This window comes from Anser brachyrhynchus (assembly GCF_964034855.1).
Source record: "Anser brachyrhynchus genome assembly, chromosome: 13".
Classification (NCBI taxonomy): domain Eukaryota; kingdom Metazoa; phylum Chordata; class Aves; order Anseriformes; family Anatidae; genus Anser; species Anser brachyrhynchus.
The window spans coordinates 15670472-15686724 of record NC_137708.1 but is presented as its reverse complement, the minus strand read 5'-3'; the positions used below and the strand labels follow the sequence as shown (position 1 = coordinate 15686724).

At 62.8% G+C, this 16253-nt stretch overlaps 1 protein-coding gene across 3 annotated transcripts; it reads right to left on the bottom strand.

Annotated features, from left to right (window-relative positions):
- Positions 1 to 4: 4 nt before the first annotated feature.
- PHKA1 (phosphorylase kinase regulatory subunit alpha 1) lies at positions 5 to 15813 on the bottom strand. 3 transcript variants are annotated; one of them, XM_080554138.1, is made up of 33 exons: positions 15675 to 15813; positions 15430 to 15588; positions 14940 to 14987; positions 14356 to 14524; positions 13934 to 14016; positions 13700 to 13780; positions 13408 to 13506; positions 13157 to 13303; positions 12791 to 12844; positions 12247 to 12369; positions 12038 to 12133; positions 11698 to 11805; positions 11457 to 11535; positions 10911 to 11045; positions 10051 to 10160; positions 9736 to 9880; positions 8742 to 8820; positions 8141 to 8316; positions 6195 to 6371; positions 5882 to 5976; positions 5569 to 5708; positions 5295 to 5451; positions 5051 to 5130; positions 4847 to 4925; positions 4631 to 4760; positions 4169 to 4270; positions 3718 to 3833; positions 3346 to 3384; positions 2367 to 2411; positions 1934 to 2104; positions 1359 to 1412; positions 1019 to 1219; positions 5 to 828 (listed from the first exon to the last, which is right to left on the bottom strand). In XM_080554138.1, the coding sequence occupies exons 1-33, from the start codon at positions 15750 to 15752 to the stop codon at positions 655 to 657; spliced, it is 3729 nt and encodes a 1242-aa protein (XP_080410264.1). In that variant the 5' UTR covers positions 15753 to 15813; the 3' UTR covers positions 5 to 654. The 3 variants fall into 3 exon arrangements, with proteins under 3 accessions (XP_080410264.1, XP_080410266.1, XP_080410265.1); XM_080554140.1 differs by having other exon boundaries at positions 8237 to 8316; XM_080554139.1 differs by lacking the exon at positions 3346 to 3384.
- Positions 15814 to 16253: the final 440 nt, after the last annotated feature.

Genomic DNA, 16253 nt, shown 5'->3' with positions numbered 1-16253 from the left:
CGCGTGCTGGAGACATTTTATTGCGGGCTCCCACGCAGCACGAGCGGGTTTTTTTTGTTTGTTTGTTTGTTTGTTTTAAAAACGTTTGTTAAAAAAGGCCCGAGGCCCGCAGGGGGCCCCAGGCCGGCTCACAGCCAGGCAGGCCCTGAGGGGCAGGGGGCTGCTGGCACAGCCCCCGAGCAGCTTTAAGGCAAACCAGACCCGGAGGTCAGCAAACACACGTGGAAAACACTTCCCCCGGCATTTTGGGGGTGGAAAAAGGGGTGTGGGGAGGGCACGGGCTGCCCGCTCCCCATCAGTCCAACAGCGCTATCCCTATCAGCAGCTGGAAGAGCACCAGCTCTAGCTAGAATACACCCCGCAGATTTGGAGGACAAAGCAGCACAGAACGGGTTAAAAACCTCCAATCTGCTGCAGGCAGGGGAGGTCCTTCCAGGCCCCCTCAAACACAGCCAGCCCTGAGGAGAGCTGCACCACAAGGCAGGCAGGTGCCGGTACCGCAAGCTGGCTCCGAAGCTCAGCCCTTCCCTGCCGGCGCCGCTCTCCCAGCGCGAGGCCGTCTGCCTGCAAACCCAGCCCGAAGGTCCGTCATCACACGCGGCGTTCAACAACCCTCCCGCCGAGTCCGCAGGCCGGGGAGGAGAGCGGCGAGATCTACTGCATGGCGCAGCCGTCGCCGGGCAGGAATTCGTACACGTACAGGGCCACCGACTTGGAGAGGTAGGTCATGGTGCCGAACCGGCCGCTCGGCGCGCTGTCGTACAGCAGGCTGCAGATGCCCGTCGTGGGATCCCTCTCCAGCATGTCGTCGTCAGCACCCAGGGCTTTCTGGATTTTGGATGGGGAAGGAGAAAGGCAGCATTAGGAACAAGCTGCCACCCGCCAGCTGGCACCCCACACAGGAAGCAGTGGGAGGAGGACGCCGCATCGTGGCCGTGCCCCAGTGGGGACGACAGGCAGGACCCTCAGCGTGGGTGACTGAACCTTAGGTAGCCTGGGAGCTGACTGCAGCCCCTACCTGCTCCTCGTAGAAGAGGTCATTGGCTGTGTGTACGATCTTTTCCACAGCTATGATGCCCCCGATGGTGTGCACCTCCATGTCCACCAGCATGGTGAGCACCAAGATGGCCTCCACCAGCAGCTGCCGGTACTCTGGCTGGGGCACGCGGTTGAGGACTGCCTCCACGTGCACGGCGAACTTAATTTCCCCTGGAGTCATCTGCGTGGAGGGAGGAAGAAATGCACCTAGAGTATTGTTATCACCAGCACAAGTCCTGAGCCACGCTGGGCGCTCGTCCAGGGCAGCTTCGCACCCAACACCAACCCCCTTGCTCTGTTCCCTGCCTCAAACCTCCTACCTCTCTGGTTGTTGAAGAGGGGAGAACAAAGCCCTCCACGGAAAGACCATGGCACTGCAGAACAAGATGTAGAGACCATGGTTACAGCCTGGAGCAGCATTGTGCACTTGTTCCCAGCTGCGCATCAGTAATGTGCTGCCCACACACTCCAGCTCCACCTCCCGACTCCTTACAACACTCCATCACTCCTTAAACATCGGTTCGGCATCACCTGGAGCACTCCCACACCCAGAACGGGGCTCTGCTCCCTGGTTTACCATGCCAACGATGAGCAGTGCCTGGAGCTGCCTCAGCTGTGACTCCAGCACTGGGCTCCCACAGCTCACAGCCCTGCCCAACACAAAAAGCTCCTCAGCAGACCTAGCCCCTCTCTGCAAGGGTCAGAGCAGGGTGAAGTAGGTCCTGCATGCCTACGAGGCAGCTCCAGCTCTTCCCCCAGCTTTCCAGGGCCAGCAGAAGGCCTTGTCCATGAAGCATGTGTCACCACAACCCTGGGGACCAGCCCTGTGTCAAATTCACCCTAGGAAGGCTGGTGCCGTGCATGTGGAAAGGAGCCAGCTGGATGTCCAGCTCACCTTCTGCAGGATCTTCCAGACCTTCTGGTAGAAGCCCATGGGGACACGGTTGAGGGCCCCATCCAGCCGCCGTCTCCGCTTCCACTGGCCCTGGCGGCTGTCCTTACTGCTCTGGTCTTCCAGCATGCTCGAAAAGGAGCCCTTGCCCAGCAGCTCCGAGTGCCCAGTGGACTGGGCAGACAAAACAAGGACCATGGAAACCGCTGCAGAGTTAAACAGCCCACAAGAGAGCAGCCCGCTGCCACCCAAGGGCTTGTGCTCACCCAGCCTGGTTCCCAGGGCAGAGCTGCCACCCCCTGTCCCCAGCAAAGCCTGACCCACAGCCCCAGCTCCCCGCAGCCTGCAGGGCAGCAGCCCCCGCCGGAGCACAGCTCCTTCCTGCAGCCACACAACAGGACAGACCCCGTGGACGCAGCCAACAAACGTAGGTTACCAGAGAGGACACCAGGTCACCATCCCCGGACTGCAAACTGATGGGCTGAAGGGGAAAAGGAGAGACAGAAATCAAACCGTGCCGGGGCTGGGCAGCCGTTGCGGCGAGCGGAGCAGCAGCAGCACAGACCAAGCTCATTTATCCCAAGGGCTGCGGTTAGCTGGAGATTGAGAGGTAGTTTTGAGAGGCGAGCTGTGGAAAGTCTCACGTTAGCATCAGAGGGGAAGACCGCACTGGAGTAGGAGCAGGGCTGTTGTTGGCTGCTGGCACAGGCAAGAATTTAGTCTCAGGCGGGGTGGAGGGCCAGCAGCAGGTCACCACCCGCAGGTGACTGTCCTCGCCACGCGCACGGTCCCGCTGCGCTGCCAGGCTTCATGCTGCAGCAGGTCAGCCATAAACCTGCTGCATCAACCTGGGCCCCACAGGCTCTGTGAGGACAGGACCTCGCCAGGACACAAGCCAGGCACCAGAGGAGGTCCTAGTCCAGCGTGTGACCAAGAGGAGGTAGAATGGGGGGTACAGGTGGGATCCCGTGATCACCAGTCCCGGCAGGACCACTGCTGGTCATGGCGGTAGAGACACTGTGCCATCTTGCTCAGCACTTCTTTTCCAGTGTTATGGGATCTGTTCAGCTGTGGCAGCTATGCAGCACAGCTCCTAGCTGGCTGCAACGCCAGTGCACCCATGGCTTTGAGAAACCTTCCTCCCTGATGGCCCCAACAGAGCAGGTCCCAAAGGGGAGCTGCCTGAATGCTGTGGGGCCACCCATCCACACCGACCTCTTCCCGGGGCGCCTCCCCCCAGCCCTGAACAGAGCAACCCCGAGCCTGCCGAGAGGGGAAGCCAGCTCATTGCTGCAGCAGCTCGCTCAGCGGGTTCGTTTAGGAAAGCTCATTAACTCATGCATGCTCGGAAGCTGCCCTAGTATGCAGCATGAGGGATAAAAGCTGAGGCTGTAGGAGGACCAAGGTGGCTTCACCTTACTCCCGGTCAGAGACTGCCTACGTTTATCCAGTTGCTGAAAGAGAAGAAGGAAATGAAGTTTCTGCTGCTGCAAGAGGCCCACCAGGACACCAGCCCCACGGGGGAACTGCATGGTCCTGCCCACCCCTGCACCTTCTCGAGCACCCCTGTGCTCCCCCTGTGCTGCACTGCTGGAGCGACCCCCACATTAGATTTACCCCACATCCCCTTCAGGGCAAAACCGAGCCAAAAGGGGCTCCTGGAGACAGCGCTAAGCTCTCTAAAGCCCAGGGGCAAGCTCTATTGACTCTCCCATCAATCCTGCTTGTCCCGGAGCTGCTTGTCCCCACAAAACTCCACAGGAGCAGCCTGCACCGCCTGCCCTCACCTGTTTGATCTCACTTTTCAGCCTGACGATGCCAGCACGCTCAGGCTTGGTGGCCCCGACAGCGCCCACCTCGCAGATGGAGATAGCGGTGGTGACCGACGAGTCCACCGATCGCACTGGAGGAGAGGAGAGGTCCACAGTGGGTCCCACAGCTCAGGACATAGATGCCTGTTCACGCAGCCTTGCCCTCTATCCCAACCAGCACCACAGCACAGAGCTGCTGCAATTCAGGCTGGATCAGACCAAAAACTGAGCTAAGGATAGCCATGCGACTTGGGCTTGATCCTGAGAAACCTGCTCAGCACCACCCCGCTGATCACAGCTTCTTGCTGGACCACTGCAGTGCACAAGCTGTGCTGAACAGGCAGGAGAACGGGGACATTCTCCACAGCAGGGGACACCAGAGTTGGCCACACTCCGCACCAGGAACCAGCTCTGCCAAGAGACTCACCACTCTTCTCCACCCCAAACTCCTTGCCAGAGAGGATGTGGAAGAGGAGGCTCTTCATGTCGGACGGGCTGAGATTCATCAGGTTCTCGGTGGCTTCTCCAGCTGGAGAGAACAGAGTTGGGACGTTGTACCCCCTTCACAACTCTCCTGGGAGATTTCTAGCCTGCACCCCAGTCTGTTAGCAGGGGGTACGCCTCGTCCTCCAAGGACAAACATTAACTCCAGATGTTGCCCACAGCAGGGATTCTTCCCCACGCCCACCCAATGCATGCCTGGATAAACATCGCCACGAAATCACCTACTTGCGCTACCCGAGAGCAGTCCCAACCACAAACCCTGACACTTTCACACAGGGTCTCATCCCGGCACTGAGCGCTGCCCGTTTTTAATGGCACTTCTCCTCTCTGGCTGACAGGGCCCCCAGCATCGCATCCCCCATCCCACTGACCTCGTCGCACGTACCCGAGCAGCGCAGGGAGTGCGCCAGCTCTGTGGCCATCACCTGGATGATGAGCCCGATGCGGATTCGAAACATCTCAGCGAAGAGCGCGGGCTGGGTGCGCATGTACATGGCCAAGTAGACCATGATCTCCTGGAGGGAGAGAGGCAGGTCACCCCACCGCTGCTCACCGCAGCTGACACCCAGCCGCCGGGTCCCCCGCTGCCCCAGCCCTTCACCTGCGTGAGGATGGACACGCTGAGGTTCTTCTCGCTGGCTTCGTCAATGAGGTGAACGAGCTCCTCGTAGGGGATCGGGCTGGGGAGGGAACGGCAGGAAGAGGTAAGAGACAGCCCCGCGTCCCTCCTGCTCCTGGGAGGAGATGCAGCCCCGCAGCCAGCCCCAGCCCAGCACACGCGGCGAGGGAGAGGTGCCGCACTCACGCGGAGATGGTCTTCTCGCGTGGCTCTGGGGGCAGCCCCACCGTCAAGTGCTTCTGGTGAGACAGGAGGTCCGTGCAGGCCTGGGGACAGAAAGGTCACCCCCGGCATCACCACCAGCTCTGGGTTCGGGGCTTCAGCACCAGGCTGAGGGACCCAGAGCTGACGTAGCCACAGTTCTCTGGCCCTCCCAGCTGCCTCCTCCCTGATGCCTCAGCCCACCAGAGCTCTCCAGCAGGGCTCTTACCTCATCCAGAGCTTCCACCTTCTTCTTCAGGATGCCGGAGATGTAGCGGATTAGAGCCCACTGGCGCGTGGCGCCCACCCGCACGTACAGCTCGGTGAGGAGCTCCTTAACAGTAGGGCCAGGCTCGCTCTCCAACCCCGTGTGCCACTCGGGTCCCCTGTGGTGAAGGAGACGCTGGGTTACTGCCACCAGCTCGCCCTGTGGCAGCACCCAGGCTCTGCAGGTCGAGACACGAGCATGGCTGTGCCTGCTCCCCGCTCTGAGCTCGCCATACTTGAGGATGTGGAGCATGTAGAGGATGTCCGCCTGCTCCTGCAGCGTGGGGCAGATGCGCAGCTGGTCCACCAGCGCCTTGCAGTCCACGTTGCCAGCCTCATCACGGGGCAGGTTCATCTCTGCATGGAGTGCGTGGCTCTGGGGAAGAGAGACCCATGCTCCTGGTTCGCACCCGTGAGCACCCCCAACCACAAAGGGCCCAGCTTTCCCCACCCAGCCCCAGAAGGGTCCTCGAGCTCCAGCCAAAAAGCCAGCGCTGCTCAGGCAGCCTGGCGGCGCTGCCTGCCCAGCTGGGAAGGGAAGGGGCTCACCTTGCCCTCCTGCTCATGCTGGTGGGGCGAGCTCAGCAACTTGACCGACTGCTGGGACGCCTGGAAGATCTTGCTGGGGACGTACATCCCAACGTCTAAAAGACAGACAGGGTTGGTGCAGGTGCTTCGCAACTCCAACCGCCACCGCTGCGCCCCAAGCCAGCTCCCACCCCACCTCCTGCTCCAGCAGCAGCCCCTGCAGCACATCCCCCCGGGTCATGCTGGATCCCGCATGGATGGGGAAGCCCCCAAAGGCTCCTCAGCCCCCCCACCGGGATGGAGTGGCGGCGGGGAGGCTGCTGGCGTCACTCACTCTGGACGTGGAGGTCCTTGGCCTTGGACGCCAGGGACATGAGGTCGCGGGTGGTGTGCACAGCGGCGCGGAAGCGGCTCAGCCCTCCCCGCTGGGCGGTGGGAGGGAGGTTGGCCTGGGGAACCGTGCGCTGCAGCAGGTGGTCCAGGTACTGCGCCACCTCGTCGTACGTGTCCGCTGCAACGGGAGGAAGAAGAGAGGGCGTCAGCCGCTGGGCGCCGCAGCACCCCAGGGCAGAGCCCCCCAGCCGTGCCCCCGCAGGGACAGAGCTTTGCTGGCTGCACAAAGCGACAGCGCGGGGCGAGCGCCGGCAGCCGGCAGGACAGACGGACGGTGGCAGCGGTGGCACTGCCAGGGGAGGCACTCTCTGTCCCAGCAGAGACTGTTGAGGGTGCCCCAGCACGGCAAAGGCCTCGTCCCAGCAGAGCTCCAGCATGAGAGCAAGACAGGGTGGGTTTTGCGACCGTTATTTCTGACTAGAAATCGCCGGTTATTTCTAATGAGGAGTTACAGGAGGGCAGCCTGCTCTCCTTTGTAAACTGCCATCTCCTGCGTGGCTCTTTGCCCTGCCTCCAGCAGCTCACAGCTCCACTTGGGAGGCACCAGGGCCGCCGCTCACTACCTGCAGCATGGAGAGAGTGCTCAGAGGCCTCGTCTCTGCTGCCCGGGAGGTAACAGCACTGCGGAGCAGCGCGGGTGATGCCCCAGGCGGGAGGTGCCCCACGCCGGGCGATGGCACACAACACAGCTGTTGGAGCGTTTCCAGCTGGGGCAGAGCCTTGCTGCTGTCCAGAAGCTTTTCTGCTCCAGGAGGAGAGTTAGGGATGGCATCCAAGGCTGGCAGCATGATGTCTCCTTCCCACAGCTGGCGGGGATGCCCTGAACCAGCACCTGGAGGCTCCGTTAGAGAAGTCCCCCAAGACAGACATCGCATCTGAGAACATCGTCCTGTCCATCTGCGGCGTCAGACCACAGAAAAACTTTAGACGGAGCGTCTTTTAGGGTGGGCACACTGGCCAGGCAGGCCCCATCTTCTGCTGGGGTAAAGGGAAAACAGACACCGTGGAGGAGCTTGGCCGCAGCCCGCAAAGCTGCAGCACGAGGCAGGACAACCGTAGAGCGTGGATGAAGCGAGAGAACGACAGTCATGCAAGAGAAATAAGCATTCAGAGTCGCAGCGGTGCAGACGTTGGCTCCAGGAGCAGCAGAGGCAGAGCAGATCGATGGGAAGGCTGGGAAGATGGCCGACACTGGGTCACGCACGAGGAGGTGCCCAGGGCTGCTTGCAAGGGGAGCAGCAAAACCTGCACCCTGCTGTGGTCTCAGGACACGGGGGTCCTTCACGCTGTGATGGGCCACAGCCCCTACGGGCACCCCGTCCGTGGCAGCAAGGCTCACACCGGAGCTGCCCTGTCCACAGACACCCAAAGGCCTTGTGACAACACCACCCAGAGACTGCTGGGGGACGTGACGGCTCTCCCCCACCACCTCGGGCACTGTACCATCACCTTCTGCACCGTCACTTGTGCTGACCGCACCAAAGATCTTCAGCCAAATCTCCCGGGCAGAGGCAGGTTGCCGAGCCTTCGTCTCTTCCCCACGCAACAGCCTACGAAGGTTGGGGTGGCTCGCTCAGGAACAGCCCCCGCGCCCGCTGCAGCCACGTTCCCCAACCTCAGCCCCCATCCGGCCGGGACACCCCGTCCGGCGAGGGGCTGCGACAGCCACCTCCACACACCCAGCCCCGCCACCCCGCGAGCGTCACCGTGAGCGTCACCCAGAAGGGGTTAACTGACGGAGGGTCAGATGGGCGCAGAAACACGGTGGGAACCCAAATGGATGAAGAACTCGGTGGCAGGCGCTGTCAGGGAGGTTGGGAGCTAAGGGTTTACAGGAGGGTTCGGCATTTTCCGTGCCACAGCAGCGACTGGCCTGTTCCCCCTTACCATCCTCTGCCAACTGCAAGCCATGCAGCCACTCCTCAGGGTCTAGCTCCTCAAAGCTGTCAATGCCGAGCTCGTAACCGTTGGCAAAGACCTTACCCTCCGGCCCAGGGTCCATGAAGCTGAGGTGCGTTCGGCACGACGTTGTCAGGAACTCCGACAACTTACCCGTCTGGATCCTGGGCAAGAGGAGGGGAGGTCACACCGAGGAAGGGTGAGGCAGTGCCCCTGGCTCGCCTCCCGGACTCAGGGCAGCCCTTCGGCAGGGACAGACAGGCTTGCCCGAGAGCGTGCACAAATCCCACAGCCTGCTTTAGCTGTTTGCAGCTCCTCCAGCCGCGCGTGGGGAAGGAAGAGCTGCCCAAAAGCTATCAGAGGGGTCCTACAGCCATGGATTGAATGGCACAAAGGGATACGTCCTCTCCTGCATCTCCTCAGCTGGGATTGTAGCCTGGGGTGCACTTGCAGCCCAGCACACCCCCAGCACATCCTCCACAGCTCGTTCCCCAGCAGCCAAGGCTCGGGCCGAGCTGGTTCCCGCACAGCCACGCTCTGGGAGGACACCAGCCCCCTCCCCTGCTGTGCCCCGAGAAGCTGCGCTCACCTTGCGCCACCGAAATACCCGTCCTGCAGCTTCCGCAGCGTTGCCAGCACCGCGGGGTGCACGCTGCTGCCCGTTTCGTCTGTTGGGGACAGAGAGACAGGCAGTCAGGCTCTCCTGCTCAAACAGGCTCCCGGTAACACGGGGCCAGGTGGGCTTTCAGACATGCAAAGCACCACGGCAGCAGCCAGACCCTTGCTCTGGGGTGTGCAGCCAAGGCTGTGGCACCAACAGCACCACCCAAGAAGAGAAATTCAGGACTGTCTAGGCTGGATAACCAGCAAAGCCAGGCCACGATGCACTCCAAGCCCCTGGGATTTCACCTTGGGCTGAAATCATCAGCACCAGACAGCAGCAATCCAAACAGCCCCCTGCTCCCGCCCTGGCTGTCAGGGCGCTGTTGAGGTGCTGGGGTACTGCTGATGGGGCAGAGGACACCACAGCAAAGAGAGACATCACTGAACACCCAAGGGGATTTCAAGTGAATGAGGAAAAAGAAAAAGGCCTGAAGGCACTGTGGAGTCACTTCCCTGTGCCGGCTCATGGGGAAGAAGTGAGAGCTGCTCCAGAGCAGCCAGTTTTGCTCTGAGCCATTGCGCAGCTTTCTGCTCCTTCTGGTTTTGTTTTCCCCTCCTTGTCGTTTAGGAAAGCCTTTAAGGGGCAGTTAGCCATGGTGAAGAGTTAAGATGCAGGAAGAGCCCCAAGAACACTTTTACAGGAGAATTACTTTTTGGTCTTGCTCCCAAAAGCCTTCCCAAACAGGCCTAGCTGCCTGGAGACGAAATGCTCCCATGCCAACAAACCTGCCTCGAGCTTCAGGCGCTGCTGCTTGGCAGGTAGCCCTGCCGGCAACCAGGACAGCTGCCAACTCAGCGTGACTCCTCTGAGCTGCGAGCTCTTCACAGGACGCTGCTGGCTGGTCCGGCCCTGCCGTGTCCCCATTACCCAGACTGTCCCCATCCACCCACCCCGGCAGAGGAGGCTGGAGGATCTGTACCGAGCATGGTTTGAGAGACGGGGAAGGTGATGGTGGGCTGCCCGGTCATCCTCCAGCGGCTGCAGAGGTACGAGAGGTCCGTCCTCAGCATCTCCACAATCATCTTGTTGTCGAGTGCCAGGTAGAACTGCTGCTGGTCTATGAACTACGGGGCAAGCAGGAGATGTGAGCGGCCCTTTCTGCAGCCACCAGGTCCCTTCGGTGCCACCCGTGTCCTCCCATCAGCCGCCCCCGAGAGCAACCGAGGCACTCAGCCAGCAGAGAAGCTTCCCGCCCAGTTACACAGTGTGGCAGAGCCCGCGCAATGCCACCCACCTGTGGGGTGAAGGTAAAGATGTTCTTCCTGATGTTGTAGAGCTTGGAGGTGCCAAGGACGCCCATGTGCCGGTAGGGCCGTCCCGTCAGGCACATCTGCTTGTTGCGACCTGGGGAAGAGGAGGTTTTATGGCATCTTCCCCGAGCCCTCTCACAAAAGGGGATGCTGTAGCAAACGGGGACAGGCTGCTGTGCTAGCAGCCAGGAGGAAAAGAGTGGTTTGTGTTGGGTGACACAGCAGCCGCATCACCCTCGGGCACGTCAGCCCCACAGAGAGGCACCCCAGCAGCTGCCAGCCTGCTCCCCTGCCCCTTTTGCCCATGTCACACTTGGCCTTTTGGTGGCTTAAATTAGCCAGCGCTCGCAGCCTGGGGCAGGTCAGGTTTCTCCTTTGGCCCAGGCTGGATCTCCAGCTCCTGCACAACGAGCCCTGTGCCCGAGGAGTTGTGGCATCAGGGAATGAGCGCGGAGATTTCGACACTTCCTCCCTTCACAGCCTGCCTTTCCTCCAGCAACAGCCATCCTGCCTGGGCTGCAGACTCAGCCAGGAGACCCTTCCCTGGGGTCTGGCTGGCTTCCCTCACCGAAATTTGGGTATAGGAACAAAAAACAGCTCCTGCCCATACCAGGTCCACCCCAGTGGCACTGATCAGAGCCTGTGCGACTGTGGAACCGTAACACCAAAGCTTTACCCCTTCCAGAACCTCCCCAAACAGTCCTGCCTGCCACCCCTGCTCCCCTCAGGCAGAGAAGCAGTGTTAGCAGGCCCTGGAATGGATGGCAACGTCCTAACCAGACGGGCAGGACATCAGCATCTGTGAGAGGGGAATGACCCTCTCCTGCAGCAGCTTGCAGCTCACCCAGGCGTGCATAGATGTGGCTGAGGATGCGAGCAGGCTGCACTCTGATGGGGTAGACGTCGGCCACGGTCTCCACGTCGATGCCCTCCTTCCTCAGGACAGCTTTGATGCCCTCGGTCTCCGCCAGGATACACACTGCGGGGGGAGGAGAGCAGGCTCAGAGCTCACGCTCAGGGGCACGCGGGTGTCGCAGCACTGCCCCTGGCCTTTGTGGACGCGCACAGGGTTCCACACCGTGCACAAGCAGCTGTCTGGGGTCTCTCTGGGGACCGCAGCTCTGCCCTGCTCCCCATGACACTCGCTACACCCAGCTGAGCAGCGGGAGGACAGGGCACGTTTTCAACCCCTGCAGAAGAGGCAGCAGCAGGAAACGTGTCCCTTGGGCAACACAGAGGCCAGCAGAAGGACCTGCACCCCATCTTACACCCCGCTAGCAGAGCTGAGATCTGGCTCCACCAGCGACCAGAGCCACCCCACAGCCAGCCCCCAAATTCCGCATGGGCAGAGTCCTCGTGCAGGGCTTTGGGACCGGTCCCTTTCACTCACCTTGCACCACCACGTCAGGCTTGGGGACAGTCGCAAAGCGGCGGTTGAGGGGATCGATTTCACCAGGAGCTAGAAACCCCTGGGGGGAAAAAAAGAGGCGTGAGGGGATGAACACTTCATGGGGTGTACAGGAATGGAGGTGACAGCTTCCCCACAACCAGCAGCTCAGGGTGGCAGCATTTATCCTCAGAGCTCACTGCCTGGCCCGCCCAGCCCTCCCCAGTGCCACTGGTGACCATACCTCGGCCATCAGGCAGCCCAGGATGTAGAGGGACTGGCCCCACATGAGTGGCAGCTTGCCCATGGGTATCCTGTCCACAGTGTGGGGGTTCCTGTACTCCTCATCCACCTGGAAGAGAAGCCAGGAGGTCAGCCAGGGACCCACAGACAAGGGATGCTGAAGGAAATATCACTGCTGCATTTTAAAGTCTGCCAACGCACCAGCAGGCTGTCAGCAAAGCACCCTCGTGTATGGGGGCAAGATACACTTTGGCAAAAAAAGCATTTATTTATCCAACAAGTTGTTGTTCTGTGGCGGTGTACTTTTTTGCAGACCCCCACCGCAGCGTGGGGCAGCCCACCTTGTCCGGCGGGACGCTGTACAGCTCCGGCAGCAGGCGCACCCCGTTCTTCCCCTTGATGAGAACCCCCTCAAGGGCCTCCCGGTACTCCTGCACCTGGGGAGAGAGCAGAGGGGATGAGCCAAGGGCACGGCTCCCTGCCTCCTTCCCTGCACGCCTCCCTTGCCAGGGACTCCTTTCCCTGGCCCGCCAGGTCCTGCCTCCCTTACCTGCTCCATGTTTCCGCTGAAAAGCCCGTCGATGATCAGGTACGTCCAAAAGAGAGGCCACTCGCACTCAATGTTCTCAAAGAGCTTCAGCTCCGCGGGTTCGTAGTAGGAGCGGTTGGGATCCTGCAGAGGCCACAACCACAAGGCAAGGGGTTGCAGGATCCCCTCCAAATCACAGGGTTCCAGCCCCCCCACCAAGCCCCCAGCCTCAAATGCCCCCGCTCTGTGGACAACGGCTGACAACACACTGGCAAAGCTCGTGAGCGCTGGGGAAAGCCAGACTGGAGAGCCCCAGCCACGCACGCTGCCAGCGATGGTCAGGTTTGGGTGGCCTCTGCGTATCCGCTGCGGGCATGGGAGGGACGTGCCACACCTCCGCGAGGAGCTGTGGCATTCTGAGCAGCCTCGCCCAGACCCGTGACGCTGCCTGGGGCTCCTCGGGGCTCTCATCTTCGCCGTGCTCCCCACCACAGGCTTCGCAGTGCGCCCGGGGGTGCCAAAAACGCAACCCAGGGCAGCCTCTTCTCGGCACGGGGACACTCACCTCTTTGGGGGTCCTGTATCCATCGCGGAGGAAGCGGCAGCAGCCGTAGCGCCCCTGGGAGGGAGGGACAGAGGTGGTGAGCAGGAGGCACAGTGGGAGACAGCTTCTGCCTTCGCTGCAGAGGCACGGGGGGCTCCTCTGGCCCAATACCCCTCGCTCGGTCACCCGGTGCCCAGGTACCACAATCACAGCCCAGGGCCACAGCGTGCAGGACTGGTTTTTTGCATGGCCCCACCACAGGTCACGGAGACAGGAAGAGGGCAGGTCCCGGCACCCCTTCCCCAAGAACATTCCGGGGAAGGAAGGAAAGGGCTGCACGGTTCGGACTGCGTCTCCCGGAAGGATGAGGAGGGCAGAGCCGCTCACCTGCAGCTTGGTGATGATCTCTTGCTTGGTGATTTCCACCAGCTCGCTGTCCTCCACAGCGAAGGCCGGGTAGGAGATGACAGAGAGCACACTGGCGTCCACCTCCTTGGACGTGGAGGCCCTTGGCAGCATCGAGTGGAGGATGGACTGGGCAACGGGGAAGGAGAGGGATTAAGTTGCCGCCACTCGTGCCACAAACCCAGCGGATTGCAATCAGCCCCGCGATGATGCAACACACGCAGGGATCTCACCTGGCAGTGCTGCACCTCGTCCGACAGCACCCGTATCACCGACTGCGGGCCTCCCTTTGCTCCAAAGAGATCCAGCTCATCCAGGGCCTCCAGGGCAGCCTGCAAGCAGGGCGACACCCAGAGCAGTGTGCTCCACCATGCTGCTCCTCTGTACGAGCTCCCACCCCACGCCAGCCCCACCGCCCAATTTGGAGCAAAGAAGAGATGCAAACACACCCCTGCATCTGCCGAGGCTGCAGAGCACCCCTAGCCAGAGAGGGACCACATCCTATCTCCCATCTCCCCAGCTCACCTTGGCCATGCCGACGGAGCTGGCGTTCAGTTCAGTGATGCCCTGGTTCGTCTTGTCCCCACGCTCCCATATCCCAAAGTCCTGCAGGGAGGCAGGGGTTCATGGTAAGCCCCAAAAGCCTTCGAATCCCACCCAGTGGCAGAGCTCCCAGCAGGCTCCCAGGTGGGGCTCTGCTCACCACCTCCCCCCCGGGACAACATCGCTTTCCCCGGCAAAGGCCCACAGGCTACCCACCGCCGTCTTGTAGGCCGCTTCGATGTAGAAGACAAGGTTCTGGATGAAGTTGACTTCATCCAGGCTGTGAATTATGTGGAGGCCTGAACCACGGGGGGTAGAATTCAAGTTAGTCCTCAGGCATTGCCAGGAAGGGGCTGCAGGAGCCAGCTGCCTCCTCCTCACCCACCCTGTGGCGTCCCCATCCCCGCTCCCACCCCATACAGCCGCTCTGGGGCTTCAGGGAAGGGGGGTCCCTCAGAGAGGTGGGCACTGAGGGACCCAAATCCACCCTGCGAGTTGTGTCCTTGCACCAGGGGACATCCAGAAGCAGAGCCGCAGATCTGCCCCAAAAGCCCCAGAGCCCTCAATCCCCCTCCACGTCACGTGTTGCGCTCCCTCGAGACGCAGGTTTCCAAACGGCGTCCCACCGGCAGCGTCACCTGAGGCCGTCATCTGTGCCAGCATGAGCAGGTAGAGGGAGGTGGCGTCCAGCTGCAGGTGCCCCCACTCGTGGTCCCCCACCACGGTGGCACAGGTGTGGGTGTTGTACTTGGCGTGGAGGCAGTCCCGCGTGCTCTGGCTGTACTTGAAGGCCTCCACCTTGTCTACCTGGAGAAGAAAAGTGTCCCCAGGGAAGCTCTGTTCTGACAGCCCTGCATGCAGAGCCGGCAAGGGAACGGATCCCCCAGCTCCTGCATGAACCAAGGCCGTGGGTCCGGGCTCCTGTGCCACCCCGGCGCAGGGCCGGAGGGACCACGGCCACGTTTGCAGCACAGGGAAAGGAGAGGGTCACCCCAGATGTTCCTGGGGAGAAGAACCCCAGAGCCACAAGGCAGAGAGCAGCTTGGAGAGCACAAAGCTCCGCTGGCCACCAGCCCACAGCGCTGGGACCCCGCTCTGGGGGACAGGCACCAGGTCGGGGCTTATTTTAAGACTTTCTGCAAGGACGCCATCCCCACCCTCACGGAGGAAAGTTGGAGCGAGCTGGCAGAGCCGGGGCTGACGGCCCTGCAGAGACCCCTACCTGCCTCATCATGCACTGGAGCAGACCCCGCATCAGCTTCACCACGCTCTGCAGGGCGAAGGAAAAACAACCCCGTGATTACCGCGGGGCCGCCGAGGAGAAGCCCTGACTCAGGACCAGCTGGTGCCTGACCTCTGCGGAACTCGGCGCCCGTAACCAGAGCCCCCGCTCGCGTTCCCCGCACCACGGGGGGGGGGGGGAAGCAGAAAACCCCACGGCTCTCAGCGGGGCCGTGCCGGGGAGGGGGGACGGGACACGGCGGGGACGGGACACGGCGGCCCCCGGACGGGGCGAGGCGCTGCATCCTCACACCGCCGTGCCCCCGCATCCCCCCGTGTGTCCCCACAGCACCCCGGGGGTGGCCGGGCGGCGCTCGGGGGGGGCTCCAGCTCCAGCCTGGGGACGCGCAGCCCCGCACCATGCCCCCCACGGCCGCCACGCGGGGCGCTGGGGGGGCCCCGTCCCGCTGCCCCGTCCCCCCGTCCCCCACCTGCTCCAGCTCGTACGCCTTGGCCTTGTCCTCGTCGCGGTCGGCGTTCTTGCGGTAGGCCAGCCCCAGCCCCCAGACGGCCAGCACGCTGTACACGTTGTCGCGCACCCAGGCATCGCGGTGGTCGGCGCTGGCGGGCAGCAGCCCGGTCACGGCGTCCTGCGGGGGGGGGGACACCGAGAAACTCCTCGGTAACCGGCACCGGGCACCGAGCCCCCCCCCCAAAGCCCCCCCCCGGTTCGCACCTGGTGCCGGAGGATGGTCTGCTGCACCAGCCGGCCGTAGCCGTCCAGCCGCACGCCCGAGTTGCTGCGGCCCCGCATGGCGGCACCGGGAGCACCGGGGGGGGGGGGGGGGCACGGCGGCGGCCCCGGGCCGGGCAGCGCGGTCCTGGCAGCGCCGCCGCCTCCTCCAGCGGCTCCGCGCCGCTCAGAGCCGCAGCGCTCCTCGGTGCCCCGGGCTGCGGGGGGGGGGGGGCCGGGGGGGCTGCGCCGCCCGCCCTGACTCGGGGCTGCGGGGGGGTTGCGGGGGGGGGAGGGCAGCGGGGAGCTCGCTATGGAGCGGGCAGGACCTGGCGGCCCCCCCCCCCCCCAGCCGCCATCGCGGGAGGGGGCGGTGGCGCCCCCTGCTGGGGAGAGAACGGGGACACGGGGGGGGGGACACCGGGGATGGGGGGGGACACCAGGAACCTCTGGGGATGGGGGTACCCTGCCCCCCCCCCCAGGGTAGAAGGGGCACACAGGCCCCCAAGCAGCGCCTCCAGATCCATCCCCCCTTGATCCATCCCCCCAGGGTCAGGGAAGTCCCCCCAGGACCCGCAGATG

Excerpts from the sequence above, each read along its gene's own strand:
- PHKA1 (XM_080554138.1), bottom strand. The coding sequence starts at position 15,752 with ATGCGGGGCCGCAGCAACTCGGGCGTGCGGCTGGACGGCTACGGCCGG. Across the intron at positions 14,988-15,429 it reads AGGCGTACGAGCTGGAGCAG|AGCGTGGTGAAGCTGATGCG; the intron begins GTGGGGGACGGG and ends TTCGCCCTGCAG. Across the intron at positions 3,385-3,717 it reads TGAAAAGTGAGATCAAACAG|CAACTGGATAAACGTAGGCA; the intron begins GTGAGGGCAGGC and ends CTTCTCTTTCAG.